The sequence below is a fragment of the Acromyrmex echinatior genome, chromosome 3 (assembly GCF_024713525.1).
Source record: "Acromyrmex echinatior isolate Ae372 chromosome 3, ASM2471352v2, whole genome shotgun sequence".
Classification (NCBI taxonomy): Eukaryota; Metazoa; Arthropoda; class Insecta; order Hymenoptera; family Formicidae; genus Acromyrmex; species Acromyrmex echinatior.
In genome coordinates this window covers 2,864,496-2,881,571 of record NC_141854.1, presented here as the reverse complement: position 1 = coordinate 2,881,571, position 17,076 = coordinate 2,864,496, and the positions used below count along the sequence as shown (strand labels likewise).

The 17,076-nt window shown below is 30.6% G+C and overlaps 1 protein-coding gene across 4 annotated transcripts in view; it reads left to right on the top strand.

The window, feature by feature from the left end:
• Window positions 1-17,076, top strand: part of raskol (Ras GTPase-activating protein raskol) — a 170,820-nt gene that overhangs the window by 41,986 nt on the left and 111,758 nt on the right. For 3 of the 4 annotated variants that reach the window (XM_087404131.1, XM_087404130.1, XM_087404132.1), the window contains one exon: window positions 12,152-12,214. The exons of the other annotated variant lie outside the window; for it this stretch is intronic. In XM_087404131.1, the coding sequence (XP_087260257.1) occupies window positions 12,152-12,214 (63 nt within the window). The remainder of the gene's footprint in view (window positions 1-12,151; window positions 12,215-17,076) is intronic. 4 annotated transcript variants of the gene reach the window in all.

Here is a 17,076-nt window from a genome sequence, read left to right as displayed (position 1 = left end):
AATTTAAATGACAAAACCAAGGGAGTACTTTCCCAGAATATGTACGTAGCGTAATTATACGATTTTAGAGATGTAGCATTGTCAAGCATTAAAATATAATTTCCACAAAAATGTTGTCTCATGAAATAGCGCACAAATTGTACGAAAATACAACGATGAATTTCATTTTCATGACGGGCATTATTTACACCATTTTCCGCACTACCTGCCTCACTTTAATTACAACTTTATAACTAGATTGCGATATAAAATGACATAAATAAATTAAGGCAAATAAAGAGGCACTTTAGTAAGATACTTTTTCGAGAGAATGAAATCTTTTACCGAAACACAAATTTTCTCAATTATTATCGAAGTAACAATATTTTTATTCTAATACATCTCTCGAATAAACAAAGTTAGGTGACGCTAACGAATTTCCAAAAAAACAAAGTCATAAAATATGCTATCATAATTCATTTAGCGAAATTAATTTGATATACAAGAAATAGAATATTTTATATGTTTTTGAATATTAAGATTAGAAATAGAACCGTTTATTGATTTGAATAAATTGACTAAAGCTGTATTGTTCCAAAAATCACTGTCAGCGCTGAAAATCTATAGTTTACGTATACTATACATTTTCAGCATTAGCAGTGAATTTTGGAACACAGTTTAAATATACAAAGAAGAGAGCTATTTTCGGTCAAAGTTAGATTAATGTTACTAATACATATACTATATGCATAAATTTATTTCAAATACATAAATGTATTTTAAATAAATTTATCTCCGAAATGATTGCGCGCTGATTACTTTCGGTCTTTGAACACACACAATCAATCTGAAATATTATACAATGAGCCCCTCCCCCTCCCAAAAAATTAGATTTTTATTTGATGCTACCAGCATCTTAAAACCTGTAAAGAACATGATATATTTTTCACAGTCATGTTATATATTTCGTGATAATAAAATTAGCCAACGTATGGCTTCAATGTTTGCTTTTGTATTTATTATACGCTGCCGCAAATCAACAGCCGGTACAGCAAGGCTGTCGGCTGTTGATTTGTCATTCGCGCAGCAAAACTCAAACGAGCAGGTAACGGCGCGTGCCACCTTATATGTCATCGCATTATCTTGGAACGTAGTCGCGACAAGTATTACAGAATAAACTTTATCGTATCTCACGATTATACAGTAAGCAATTATTAGCTCACGTTAATAAAATTTCAGAAGTAACGCATAGCTCCGTGAGAGCAATTGATTCATTCGTGGCTTCGAAATTTGATCTTAGCTCGTATATTGTATAAGTACCTTGTTTTATAAGAGGTTGATTGGAAAGTTGGAGATTGCTTGCTTTAAGTAAAAGGGAGAGTATAAAAAGGAGAGTATGGAATTATTGTAACTCATTTCAACAATAAAATTGATACGATATATGTACATCGTAAGATTTTAATAAGTATATTGAAGCGACGATTGTTTATCGAAGCAGATATTTCTCGTGATTTATTCATTTGGAACAGGAATCGAAATAATAGAGAGTGGAAATAATAAATTATTCGTGATAGTTGCGGACAATTTTTGTAACTCAGTGACATTTATGTTATATCACTTAAACTTTTGATTAGATGTAATTTGTTTTGACATTGACATAACACGAAATAATATACAGGGTGTCTCCGAGGAGACTATTGCCATAGAACGTGTATAGATAAAACGAATAAACTGAGTCGAAAAATCTTCTACATTTTCGCAATAGTTAACAAGATATTAATTACTAAATATCGATGAATATTGCTTTTTAATAATTTTTTACTAAAATACTATCAATTTCACAGAAAAACAGTAGATACAAAAATTGTTTATTCTTTGCCTTGGTGTTTGTGCAGTAAAGTAAGGCCGTTGCATGCCGTATAGTCATTCACGTGCAGGCGAGACTTGAACGAGATAACGGCGCGTGCCGTTCCATGTATCGTTGTATATCTCTCGAAATGTGATAGCGACAGGTGCTTGAAAATAACAGACACAATTATTTTCTATTGATAGTAGTTAATGTAACGTTTACATTAAATTACTATCAGAGAGAATTAATTAATGCGATTAATTAACTCTTATAAAATTATTTATATATTATATTATTATACTTTATTGATTAGTTATCAAAGTAATATATGCTAATAAGCAAATTATATTCGAATTAAAACACGATGTGAGATACATTCGAATTTAAATCAATTACTAATAAAATAATATGCGTGGATATCAAAGATGATACAATTTCGTATCGGTTAGTTTTCCATCATAATGTACAATAATAAAATACCTCGTGCGATCGATTAAGATGGGGAAATATTGTACAAAATACCGTGACTGTTTTAATGATTAATACGCGTTATTATAATTGGGTACGTATTCGCAAGTGTTGTATTACGAATACAAAAAACGAAATGAGAGAAAGAGGTAATTTAAACAGTGTGTTAAAATATGGCATATTCATCTAATATCTCCCAGATCACTCTGTGCTGTTTAAATTAATATCATATTTTAGATTAGTATTAATAAATAAATTTTATATTTATTAATTATTATTTGCATATTAGCTAGAATCCTCAGAGAATTTGTCTAACGATTACTAAAATTTAGTTTTATAGTAAATAAGTCAATAGTTTCAGTCCTGTGACGAATTGAAATATAAAGTGAAGATTTTATGGCGCTAGTAATTAAATAAATACAAAATGCCAATTTTAATGGCTTATCTCACACATTCTTTTCTTTTTCCGCTTAATTCTTTCATCTTCTTAGAATGCTCATTTATTCTACAGGCAGGAATAGCTGTTATTATCTATAATTGTGCAAGAAACTTTTCTCGCAATTATACAAATCAAAACATAAGCAGCGTCATTTACGAAGCAAATACGAGATTAATGTGATTAATGCATATAGCCATAATTTGAAATGAATTATTAATGCACATATTCATAATTTGAAGTGAATTTTCTTAAAATTTCTTTGCAAATCACTCACAATCAAAAGAATTTTTTGTGAGTGATTTGCTGAGAAGTTTTAGAAAATGTATTTCAAGTTATGGATACAGATGCATAGATGTCTTAATTTTATTAATCTTTTTTTCAATTCTCTCAACTCGTAGATAATGTTGTAAATCTGATTTTGATGATGGTTACATTTCTGTCGTCGACAGGTGATAAATTATTTGCCGCGCGGTTTGTGTTATATATATTATTCAGAAAAATTATAAAAAACGCATTGTACGAAATATTGGATCAAACTATGATATTATGTAAAGATCTACACGGTCAACAATATTGATCAGTAATATTGACTGAATATTGATCAGTAATATTACTGAATCAGTAATACTTACAGTATGCGTCGATATTTTTAATATTTTTACTTTACACGATCAGTATTATTCACAACATATTTTACTTTAGTTTTACGTACATTTTATCTATTGTGTACTGTGATATGGGTCCTAATAAAGCGATACTGAGATATTTGAGATTCAAAATCCAGATTGTCATTAGTATTCTACGTCAGTCCATCAATATTAACCGCAAATGATCAGTAATAGTGTCAGTATATATTTTATATATATGTATATATAATATATACTGACACTATATAATTTTTTATCAACTTTTTAGTACTGCATTTTCTCATTTTTATCAACATGAGAAAATACGGTATTAAAAAATTCTGAAAAAATTCTCAGAACTTTATGAGAAGAAAATAAATGATTTTTGTCTCTTGCAGTTTTCTGTAAAGTTGATAGTGTTTGAGTAAAAAATTATTCAAGACCAATATTTGGCAATTTTTAGTAATTAATATCTTGTTAACTATTGCGAAAATTGCAAAATGGTAAAGGACTTTTCGATTCAGTTTAGTCCTCTCTACCTGCTCATGAAATATTTGGCGATTATTTCCAGACACCCCATATATATATATATTATATATATATAAATTTGTTAATACTGATAGTATTATTGACCGTGTAGAGTCATCTTAAGAGACGACTATCATTGTAATTGCTTAGTAATTAGAATAATCATTAGAATAAACGTGCTGTACGCTAAATCTTTGATGCGCTTCTCTTGGCGTGAATGATTACGCGAGTAACTACCGTAAAAGAAGTTGCACAAGCGCCTTTGCGTTTCGCTTTTGCGCGCGCAAACGTCTCGTAACGATTGTAAGAATGATCGTAAAATGGCATTCGAATTTACACCGGAGAGAAATCGAAATTGCAGTATTCTCTATGTATTCGTTGCCAGACCAGCCAATCCTCCTCAATCGTATTTTCTTGGCTTGCATGAAACGTGTAACTTTATCATCCGGACTTTTTTTCTTCTTCTGTGTAATTGTAATATTCAATCCGATTTGAAAAAAGTGGAAATTTTAGCAGGTATCGGTGCACTGAGGTACCACTGTTAATTTTATTCTTGATTTCTCTTCTAAGAAAAAAAAGATATCGTGTTCATCGAGCAAAACAACTGTTAAATGCTTCATTGCCATTGTAATTACTCCGGCGATTATAAATGCAATAATTAACTTTTGAAATCATTTACGTAATACGAATCGAATAGTAATATCTTATACAATATTTATACTTGAAAAAAACATGAATATTTCATTTCTCTGTGGTATTCATTATTGTGGAATATTTATTATTATTATTAATTAAACATAACAAATCGATAAGACTAAATTACATATAAATTAAACTGAATTTTAACTTTATTTTATATACAATATATAATATATAAATATATAAGCTTTTGTTAAAATGTAGTATTTATTTATGTATTTATGTGTATCTAATATTTTTCAAAATAATAATTAATATCATTACCTTTATGGTACGTAATTAACTTTATCTCATGCTTTTTTTAGTAGTAGTTTCTTTCAGTGTCTCTTTATTTGAATGTTTATATTAATTTTCTTAAGAAAGTCGATATACTTTCACTTGGTTTTTTTCCTAGTAAATCCAGAGTGTAATTAGATTTCAAGATCCATAACTAGTGTTGTAACTATGAGACAAGTGAATGAAACATTAATAAAGAGATAATTTTACCTATGAACTTGTTTATACTTTCCCCGAAAGGAAACTTCTCAGGAACTTGTTACACGGGATTGAAAAGTCTAAGAAGTTGCACGAAATTCCCAAGAGTAAATTTATTTGCTTTGAAAATAAATATACAGCTTAGACTGCTTAGAGTATTCCATGCATCTTTAGCAACCATTAGCAGACGTTCCGGATGAAATTAAAATCCTCTCACTCATACATTATAGATAATGTTGTAAATCTGGTTTGGATGATGGTTATATGTTCATCGACAGCGGGTGATCAATCATTTGCCGCGATGTGCAAGAAAGTAAGAAAAACATTCTGCCTTTTTTCTCAAACGTCGGCGTTTGCACTTACTTATAAACGAAACTGATTCTGCTGCTTTCGAAAGTGTTGGCAGCAACAGGATGTACGCACGATCAAGTATTTATAGAGCCATGATTTTCTCGAATCGCACAATTTGTATAAATCAGGATTACTACATAAATTTCTCTTTTCAAGACACGAGATAATTATCATTAGTGCGCATCGCGATACTCTGCCATTATCGTCGTACTTACTAATAATTACTGCCAGTAGTAAAATTATAACAAGTGTAAAAGATTATTCTTATTAATTATAAGATATATTCTGTCGTCTTACGCTATTGTTTTAAGGAAATCCTAAAGACGATTAGTCTTATTGTAAATAACACTTACGCATAGACGATTTATGTATCATTGACACATCATTACATGCTAGAGGAGATCGAGATCAGGTTGTCACATTACTTCATAGGCGCATATTAATATGTATACTTTAATCCTGGGAAAGGATTTTTGAATTTGTAAAAGAGGAAAAAAGTAATTGTTATATTATAAAACTGTATAGTTTAGTCGGTAATACAGACAACTTTGGGAGCCTCTTAAAATTTATTATTTCTGCTAGAACTATTTCTTCTTATTTTGTTACTTTGCTATTAAATCGCAGCGGATATTGCCACGTAGATATTTAATTACTTTCTAAATTTCTTGGAGTGAAATCTCACTTTTTTGGAGTGAAAAGTCACTCCAAATATTCATGAAAATACCGCCAATTAAAGTGGAGCGAAATTTCACTTTTCATAAGAGTGAAATTGTTCACTCTTTATTTGGATTTATTCTTCAGTTCTAAAAAGAGTGACTTTTCTCGGAGGGAGGATGTTTTATAACCTAATCATAAAGTTGCAGGCATTTTTTGACTAAGTCTTGAAATCTCTATATGTACAGGAGCACAAACATATTAAAGATTGAAGACATGAATCTTGATTTATTACATTTTATTAACGTTTTCAGTAGAAATTAATTTCTTTCATTATACTAAAGTACCTATACAAAATATCTTAACCTCTGTTCGTATCCTTTTAATTTCTATTTTATGTATGTACAAATGTATAAACAGGCTTACCTCTGATAGATTCATTCTCGAGTTTGTCAAACACTTGACGTTGTTCATACACTCAAAACAACTAAACACAGTTAATAATTGTAAACGGCTTGTACGAGAACTGAAAAGGCGTTAGGCGTGATTTGGCGAAATTTCTGCATTTTAGTTGGAGTGAAGTTTAACAATTTCACTTTAAAAATAAGAATGAAACTTTTCACTTTTTGTCTTAGTGTGAAAGAATTTACTCTATTAAAGTGAATACTTCCTCCACGTAGAGTGAACTGGTCAGTGATTCCAGGATTAGAGTGAAAATTTCACTCCAAAAAATTTAGAGAGTAAGTGCGAGTTGAAACGCAAATACGCATTTATCTCAGAACTCATTTGAGGATATACTCATGTTCGCGGTTTTATTAAATGATCTTGTAATATTTGTGCATGATTTTACTATTTTGTGTATTTTACTGTTATACTATCACATAAGATCCACAGCCGCTTCAGGAGAGAAAAAAGAGACGTGCATTTAGTCGAGATCTTCTCTCAAGTTGAAAAAGACAAAACTACCGACTATCTCGTTACATTAGGAGTTATCTTATACTCGATATTCGTAATAGCGTGATATACGACACAATGATAATTGTGTAACATTTTGCACGTTATTTTATAGAAAATTTTCTTAATAATTTTGTTCAATTCGCGACATGTTTCTCACAATCAACGGATTGACAAAAATACAATTTATTATTGCTCAAATTGCGATGGAATTACACATGAATATTCAGAAAGTTTATTTAAAAAAGAAAATATTATGTATGGTTCGAGTCTACATTTATTAATGCTACTACATTTACTTTATATGTACTTCTTAATAATGTAAGATTTCTCTCAAAATTTCTCTCAAGATAATAGGAGAGACCGGGGCTAGTAGACTCATTTTTCAGTTTTGAATTTTTACAGACAAAATTAAGAGACTTATCGAGAAAATGAATTCTACATATATTTGAGTTACTACATACATTTGATTACCTAATAATATGTTAATAATAAGGGGAAACTGATAACTAATAAGAAAAAAAATGCATTTTTCTAATGCATTCTATCTGATTCAATCAGCCCCGGGCCCGGGGTAATTTGATTAAGATTATTAAAATGAAAATCAATATATTTTAGCTACATCTTTAGCTACATATTAATAAAACTTTTATAAAAATATATTTTAAATACAAACATTCGCTTCGCAGGGCAGAACAATGCTTCTTTTTGCAAAATTTGTTCGTTTCGTGCAAAAACAAGTCAAATAAGCCTAGTTTTAGAGATTGGATATGAAAGATCTAAACTTATAACATTTACCACTGAGGAAAATCTCTTTAAAGGAATAAAATTTTGAGTAAATACTATAAGAATCACTAAATGAGTTCCCATGCTGTGATTAGTCTACTATTCCCATCCGTTTATTTTTTAAAAACATTAACAATATACGATAACAAAGCACATAAACAAAAAAAATCTGTTGTCTTTATTAAGTAAGAATTACACTTACTATAAGTAGAAATCAAACATCTCAGACAATCATGTACGATTGTAAAACAAAAATTTTAAGAATAAAGATATTTACTTAGGTGTATGATTTTTTAAAATTGTGGCATAACTTCCATTATAGATGTGTTCGCAACGAGATGTTACAGCAGACTGAGCGGCAGTCACTACTGCGTGCTCAGACACGTTTACGCGTGTCTCGCGTGTTTTGTTTTTAATGTAGCCTCGATTATTCTACTTATCCCTATAGTCTACTGACCCCGATTTCCCCTACTCTTACCTATGCTATCTTTTAAAGTTCAAACAATTTCATTTTTGTCGGATTATATGATTACCATAAATTCTTTACAATGTTTATCTTTTTAATACCGATCCATCTAATTTGAAAAAGCTTTCGTTTTTTAACGAATGTCACATTTTGAAACAAGTATCGTTTAATAAGATTCCGTCTTACCTTATTCCAAAACCACGAATATATTCGTGGACTCAGTATAACGTTTGAAAGAAAGAAAAAAATGCGGTTTGTAATTAGCACGACCGTTTGGCGCGTGCAATTAGAGGAAAGTGTCCGTTTGCGCGCGCGGATGTGAGACATCTTACCTGCTGCTCTGCCGCACTTGGCGCGGCCGGAACTGGAGAGAATTGGAGCGTGGATGCTCTCTTGGATACGGTCGGGGCGTCCATTACGGCCGTGCGACGCGCCATGAAAAAGCTGTCCTCGCGAAAAAGCCGCGAAACGGAGTCGCATAACAGAACCGGCGCGACGCGGCGCGGCAGAACGCGGCGAACTTCTGGTTCCGTGATCGCGGATGCGTGCAGTCGACTTCTGATGGCCGTTCTCTCGTCGCGAATAGGGTCGCCGATATTATATCGACACTGATGTTAACCCTCCAAAGGCGACATTGAAAATCTGTGACACAGTCGACGTTTGTAATTTATGTTAATTTATATTATTAAAAAACATTAATTAATTTCGAGGAACCAAAATGACATAGACATAAGTCATAAAAAAGAGTGAATAGGGTAAAATTGGCTATTAAGAGGCCTATTAAGACTTTTTTTTTTAAACTTGTAATTTATTTAATTTATAATCTTAGTTTCTATCTTCCTGTTAAATTTATGGGAAATATGTTTGTATTTTAGGAATCGATAATAGCTATATTTTGTTATATGTGAAATTTTTTGCCAGAAATGCCGATTTTGATCATTCCAAAAAAGAGTTCCTAATATGATACAAGAGTTTCCTTATATGAGGTGGTATCTCATCGATTAAGTTATACTTAAAACTCGATCGGTTCAGCCCTTATTGAAGTCCAATAATCTCGAGCCCTCACAACTCGCCGGCTCGCGTAAAGCTGGTTCTATATTAGTTGCAAGCTACATTATCTGAAGCTTGCATTTTGAAATCAACGCTTCATATTGGCTGTTGCAACAAACTTGCGATTGGCTTGCAACTAATATAGAACCGACTTAAAGGAGGTATGGTAGAATCGCTGCGCTTGGCTCAGTGTCTCCTCACTGAAAGAAAAAATTGGTTCCTGCAACAATTTAGAGAGTAAAATATGGCATAACATTTTTAATAGGCTGCAGCAGCCAGTTTTGTTTGTAGCAGCAAATTTTGCGTTAACCTATCTAATGTCAGTATATGATTTCGATAGGCTAACGCAACTAAAAACTTGCTGCAACCGATTAAAAATGCTACGCCATATTTTACTATCTAAATTGTTGTAGCAATCAATATTTTCTTTCAGCAGATAATAGGAACCTAAGGAAAAAAATAAAGATAAGCTTTTTATATACAATTTATTATTATATTCTATGAAAGTATAGGAACAAAAAATATTTGAATGTATACATATTAATTTGTATAATTCTGTGCGCGCGCGCGCGCGCGCGTGTGTGTGTGAAATCTCAACAATAATAGAATTGTTTAGATGTTCTCATATTAGCTAGAAATACCCCGAGTATTACGACTTCCACGCTTTGTGGTTTCGCAATCACTAATCTTTACAGTTATACAAATTATTATATCACTATCAATTTTAGATCTTACTGCATGCAGACTTTATCTGCTATTCATTTTTATATAATAAAATAAGATTTAAAGACTAATCTTAATAAAATTTGACAACATCCAATTTCACAAGCTTTTTTGTTCTAACGATTATATGCATGATCTAATAATAAATTTTCTACTAAATAGATTTCACACTAAGAATAAAAAGATCATGATAGAGCCAAACACATGCGCTTATTATTTTAGCAGAAACCGCTATCTCATATTAGGAGTTTACCCCATAATAGGCTACTTTACTCTATTACATATATTTTAATAATAATAATACAAATTTGCAGATAATATAAAGAAAATTGAATTGCTTGACATTTTTTACAAAGATTTATAATTGAATGAGTTCAAGAAACACATGTCGTTAGTTTCGAAGAAAATTAAAAATAAAATATCGATATTTCTCTATTATCGCTAAGAAGAATGAAAAATTTTGTGAGTGTTTCCCATTATTAATGTGTTATGTTCAATAATTTCGACAGGTCTTTTTCTTAACAAAATTAATATATATGGCATCGTAAATATAAATTTTTTTTTAGAAGCGTTTTAGAAAATTTCATAGAAAATTTAACAGACCAAAAACTGATTTTTATAATGAAATATCTAATTAGTAATAAGGCTCATAAATTTTAGAAAACAGAAAAAAGAGATCTACGAGTCAAAAATTATATAAAGTAAAACGTGATAATATAGAATGTAAAAAAAAAACAATAAAAGAAACAGAAATGTTTTAAGTTAAAAATTTAATATAGAAAGCTAGCAGATGTTTCGATCGCGATCGGATCATTTTCAATGTTAAAAACATACATATCGTTACAGTTGGAAAAAAAACAAAAACATAATAAATTATTTATTTCGCTCTCTAAAACAGACGCTCGTAACATGAAAACGAGTATCGTAATATTCACAATTATAATGTATAACGGAAAAAGAACATACGCATAATAATAACTATTTACAGTCATTCATTGAAATACTTGCAATGTCAATTTTAGTAAAAAGAATGAATGTCCTTTGATTAAAAGTGAACAGAGAACGCAAATATGAGTCCGATCCTGCAGAAAAATTATAATATAAGTGAAATTATAGCGCAAGAATTGAAATAATATAACTGAATATAAATTATAATATAACTAAATTATAGCGCTAGATAACAATAGAAAAAAAAACTAGATAAACCATTAAAGATTAGCATACAAAACAACGTAATATATGAGATATAATATATGAGATGATACATAGCAAAATTAATTAAGGTTAAGATTGTAAAGAATATATCTATATTAACTGAACTTTATAATATAGTAACAGCTAAAAATAATATGCATATCTTTAATATAACATACTTTTTAAGTCAAAAAATAAAAATAAAAAGAGTTTCGGGTACAAATAGTACGTTAAAATTAGAGACAATGCGGAAAGAAATAAAACAAAATCTTATCTCCTCGGTGTTCTGAGACATAATGGAATCACAAAATTGGAAGGAAGGATTTTTATTATTTCAATCTTGCGCTATAATTTCACTTATATTATAATTTCACTTATATTTTTCTACAGGATCAGACTCATATTTGCGTTCTTCGTTCACTTTTAATCAAAGGACATTCTTTTTACTAAAATTGACATTACAAGTATTTCAATGACTAACTGTAAGTAGCTATTATTATGCGTACGTTCTTTTTTCGTTATAATTGTGAACATTTACGATATTCGTTTTCATGTTACCAGCGTCTATTTTAGAGAGCGAAATAGATAATTTATTGTATTATGTTTTTGTTTTTTCTGACTGTAACGATTATGTATATTTTTAACATTGAAAATAATCCGATTACGATCGAAACGTCTGCTAGCTTTCTATATTAAATTTTTAACTTAAAACATTTCTGTTTCTTTTATGGTTTTTATTTTACATTCTCTATTATCATGTTTTATTTTATATAATAATTTTTGACTTGTGCCCTCTTTTTTCTTTGTTTTATGATGAGATTATTTTTAAGAAAATTAATAATAGTTGCAGTTTTGAATGTTTCAATGCATAACAGCACAAATAATATAAACATGATCATTTTCTGTTACAGGTGAGTCTAAAAGCAGATCCTTACCTAGAACTGCTCGACTAGAACGGGACCGCAATGTTCGAGGTGAGTCTCGAGCGCTAGCACATTCTTTTTCTATTAGACTTTGTTTTTCTTCCCTCTTTAATCTTTCATTCAAGAAACATCTAGTCGAAATATACGAAAAAATATTGTATATCAAAAAGTATTAAAGATATTTACACTTTCATTGCGTAAATATGAGAGAGTTCTTTCTTTATATTAACACCTCGATAATGCTCCTAATTGAGCAAATCAATCGAGAATATTCAAACGTCCCACTTAAATTTGCCGTTAACGCACAGCCTACACTTATCGCCTCTGTAATTTCTACAGAGAACAATACTTTTCATGGAACGACAATGATCTATCGTTGACAATAATGGCTATGTACATATTGTACATATAACATTGCGTCAAGGAAAGAGGCAAAGCCTCTTTGTCTCGATCGATTTGAAAAGGAAGGATAATGCTTTAAATATAAACGCTCTTGAACATATAAATGCGTGATAATATGTTAATTCAAGTAAATGTCATAATGCGTTCGCAGAAATGTCACTTCTCATGAGGTATGCGATCAGTAACAAAAAACTTTTATATAATATATTTTTTTAATAAATTTTTATAATGGGTATAAAACAAGCAAAACAAGCGATAACGTAGATATAATATAATAATTTGCGAGATAATTTTTATAAAATAGAATGTTAATCAAGAAATATTCTCAAAGAGAAAAATCCTGATTTAATTATACTTATAGTGATTGATGTCATATCCGTGTTACATCACGTTATGCATTTAATGAAAAATGACGTCAATTACGATGATAGAAGAGAAACGTCGAGCAATCGGGCGAAAGTGTAATGATAATGAGCCTCGTCCACCTCTGACTCGCTGCTGTCTTTATTGCGCATTGTTAAGTGTAGACATACCAAAGATAAATTGATCGCAAGGTCGGAATCTTGTAGGCGCAAAGATAATGACAGAATTAATTCGTTAGGTAATCAATTGAGTTTGCTCGTAAAACGCCTTGACATTCTTTTTTTTTCTCATGCATGATTGCTAATTCATCGAATCAATGAATATTGATTATTAAAACAATACTTAGTTATCAGTATAAAATAATACACAATTTTATATATCATAATCTAAAATTTTTAAAAGAAAAAAGTATACTCGATATACAATTATCGATTAGAATATATTACCGATAAAAATTATCTTCTAATACGTAAGTTTTCAGTATTTGTTAGATGTTTTTTTTATGTAATGACGTAAAAGAACAATTTAAATTTTACGCTCGTAGAATTGATATCTTTTTTTCGGATCCTTGTACTTTTTCCATGTCGCAATTTCGTTACCCGTATCAGCGACACGGGAATGGAATTTACGGATAGAAACGTGCTGACGCAATTTTACTTTCCTGGCCCTTTCTCATCCGCACCGTAAAAATTTAATTGTTCGTCGAGTGGCCAAATTAGATTTTTTCCGCTCACTTTACTGCAGTGTCTCTCGGTGCGGAAGATAAATGGCGAGTCTCTGGTAGCAAGGCATTTATAACGTTTGCACACGAAGTTTATCCTCGAACTAATAAAGATCTCTCGCGAATCAATCTGACTGATTTAAAAAATATAATAAATATTTTGCAAAATATTTAGAAAACAGAAAAAATTGTGTTTTATTAAATACTTTATATTAATACACAAAGATATATGTATCATGTGTAATTTGAATATGTTGGAAAAGTATTCTATAATGTGCATATTCAAAAGATATCATAAAGACGCCATAATGGGGTTTATTAGACATTACATGTTGTCTGATATGTTATATCAGAATTTATATTATCAAGTGTTGAATAAGTCAGAGGCTGCATTATGTGATACAGCATGTGACTTTATCGACATTGGAATCGGTACACGAGAGTTTGTGATACAGCACGTGGCGTCAACTACGGATCATACTGGAAACGTTGTAAGAACCAAGAGTTGATGAAAGTTAAAACAGAAATCTTCTACAATTAAACTATTTATATCATGTAATGTTAACAGCGGATATATAATTAAATTTATTTGATAATGGTTTTAATAAATTAGACATTTTGACTTTAATTGATTTTATGTATCAGAGACATACTTAAAATTTAAAACATTGGCGAGAAACTTCTTTATTAATACGAAATTTATTATAATATTTAAAATAAGAAGAATCATCAACACTGAAAGAGTTTATAATCTTTGCAAATTTGGATAACTCAATAAGCTATTATAAAATTGCATCGAAAATTTAGTCGGAATAAATTGAATTGATTTTCATATAATATATCATATAATATATCATATAATATAATATATCATAATCTGAATATATATGGACACTATATTAAAAAATGTTATAAATATTAAATAATGGACAGTTCTTGAGTTATGCATCAAAGATGTAAAACATGCTCTAAAGTATCTATATAATTATTAATTAGCAAAGCTTAATATGTTCTGAAAATCCTTTGAAATGTATCATTCAATTCTATCATTGTTCAAATCATTTGAAAGAAGAATATTGATACAGAAAATATTATAATTATTTTGTATGTGTGTGCTTATTCGCTGGAGTGACGTCGAAAATAGGAACATTGAAATCAATTTTTATATCAATACTGTTTTCTTTTAAATTAATTAGAAAATTATGCGACCGAATTAGACTTTTGAATTTTTTTAGAATTTTGAATGATTTTCGATACGTATGAAAAGTTACAATATAGAGCGCAAGTTTTACTTTAAGCACATTTTCTTTGATATATCTTATCTGGCTTATCTCAAAAATTGTTACATTGAATTTGATGTCCATGATCAGATTATGAATGAACTACATTATATATATGTAAAAATTGAGGTGAAAACCAACTCAATATTAGAATCAAATTTTGCCTAATTAATTTTTCACAATTAGAGTGCAGAGTTCTTTGAGATTATTTACATAATAACTACATTTCTTGGGAATTGTAGAACATTTTTCTTGCAACAATATTTTAATAACACATAATTTCTTTCGATTTTTCGAAATGATGGGCGGAAATGATTTTTCATAAGCTGTTTATAAGGTGATACCTTAATTATCACTGACAATTATCGTGATGGCATCGTGCCAAACTCCCCACATTCTTTCGACGCGTGTATCCTCGTATAGTATACTCTATTAACGGTCGTACACCCCCTACAAGGCAGGCACTTGAAGATCACGATCAGATCGTCGTATATGGTCGTCCATTCGTTGGATCGTTGACCGTGTACGAGGTGATACCGTACTCCTCGATTTGGAACTCATCGCACGTTCGTGCACAAGCAAATTAATTTCTACTGAAAGTTACTTCTTTCGTGTTTCACCCATATACGTATTATATCATTCCGTCTATCCTTGCCCAATTGACCGATCAGTTGGCAGCGTCGCGTGACTTTTGCGGAAAGTACTTCCCTGTTTAACGATTTCGAGGGATTCTCGTTATTCATTAAGCACCCGTTGTAGAAATTAAGCGCTCGTTTTTTTGCTCTACCTGAGCATCCACGCTGGTGGTCCGTATTATTGATATCCGTAGTTTGCCTTGGTTTCAATGCGCATCCAATTGCGAAAATCTGCGTGAGTAAAGTGGAAACTATCATATACAGATTCCTCATGTTAATTTCTGAACTGTTAATTTTACGAACTGATATTTTTTATTACTGCTTTTAAATTGTTAATCTGTCACATAGGTTTCTTGAATGATTATATTTTGTAATTAGGTTGCTTTTAATGATTAATGAATGATTTAACAAGTGGAACAGGTCAAATAAACATCATTTTATTTTGCTAATTATATTCTTCCCAAAAGAAAAATATGTATTATTTAGAAAAATCGTTCAAAATTTTTTGTTTTTAATGTTTTATGCCTTGTAGGTTTCTTTTTTTATTAATATCTAGTCTAGTAACAAATGTTATCTTGTTAAAAACAAATTGTAGAGAAAAAAATTAACAAATAACATTGTTAATTCATCTCTTGGAGCTAATTTCATTGCGTTAACACTTAATTATTCGTGGCCAGTCTCCACTCTTAAATCTCACTTCTTTCCCACGTCTTACCGGCAAACCTTCATCTATCTTTCAAGAAGGCGACGTAACATTATCCCGCCTAAATGCTCATAGTTTCTTCCATTTTGCACTAAGTGGCTTGTACAGCGCGATAATTTTATTCTACAAAAATTTATCCACTTGCAGTTAATTTATGAGTGCACAGCAGAGGCTGTTCCTTCGTTTACGTAAATAGCCTGATGTGTACTTAAGCATATGATTAATGAAGATACAGAGATACAGAGAGCCTTCCTGAAGAATATTGCAGTATTATTAAAAAATCAATATTGTTGCAATTAATGTTATATTTTAATGAAAACTTACGATTTATATCTACATTTAGTCGATAAATAAATCGACTTAAAACAATATTGCGTAATACTTTTGTTGATCTAATAACAATATTTCTCTCTCCCATCACGTTTTCATACTTTTCAACATAGCTGATTGACAGCAGAATAGAACATTTGCTACGAAACATGTAGAAGCTCGCGTGAGATTTTGCAATGTCACGAACAACACAACGCACAATGTATGGCGCTGAGAAAGAGAGAGAAAGTGTTGTAACATAACAGAAATTACACAACGAATTGAATGATCGTCGCCAACACGATTTTACACTTGCAAATTGATCCTCTCCCTTCGATTTGTAACGATAATTGTCAGCGCACATGACGGCGACTTTTCCGTGCTATCAGTTTGCATTTTCTTTGTAGCCGAGATGCATAGCGACGATATGTTGCATTGCCTTGTATTTCAGCTTGCTAGAATTGAGCATCTTCTGCGGTTGCATAGTCACGTATTCTCTG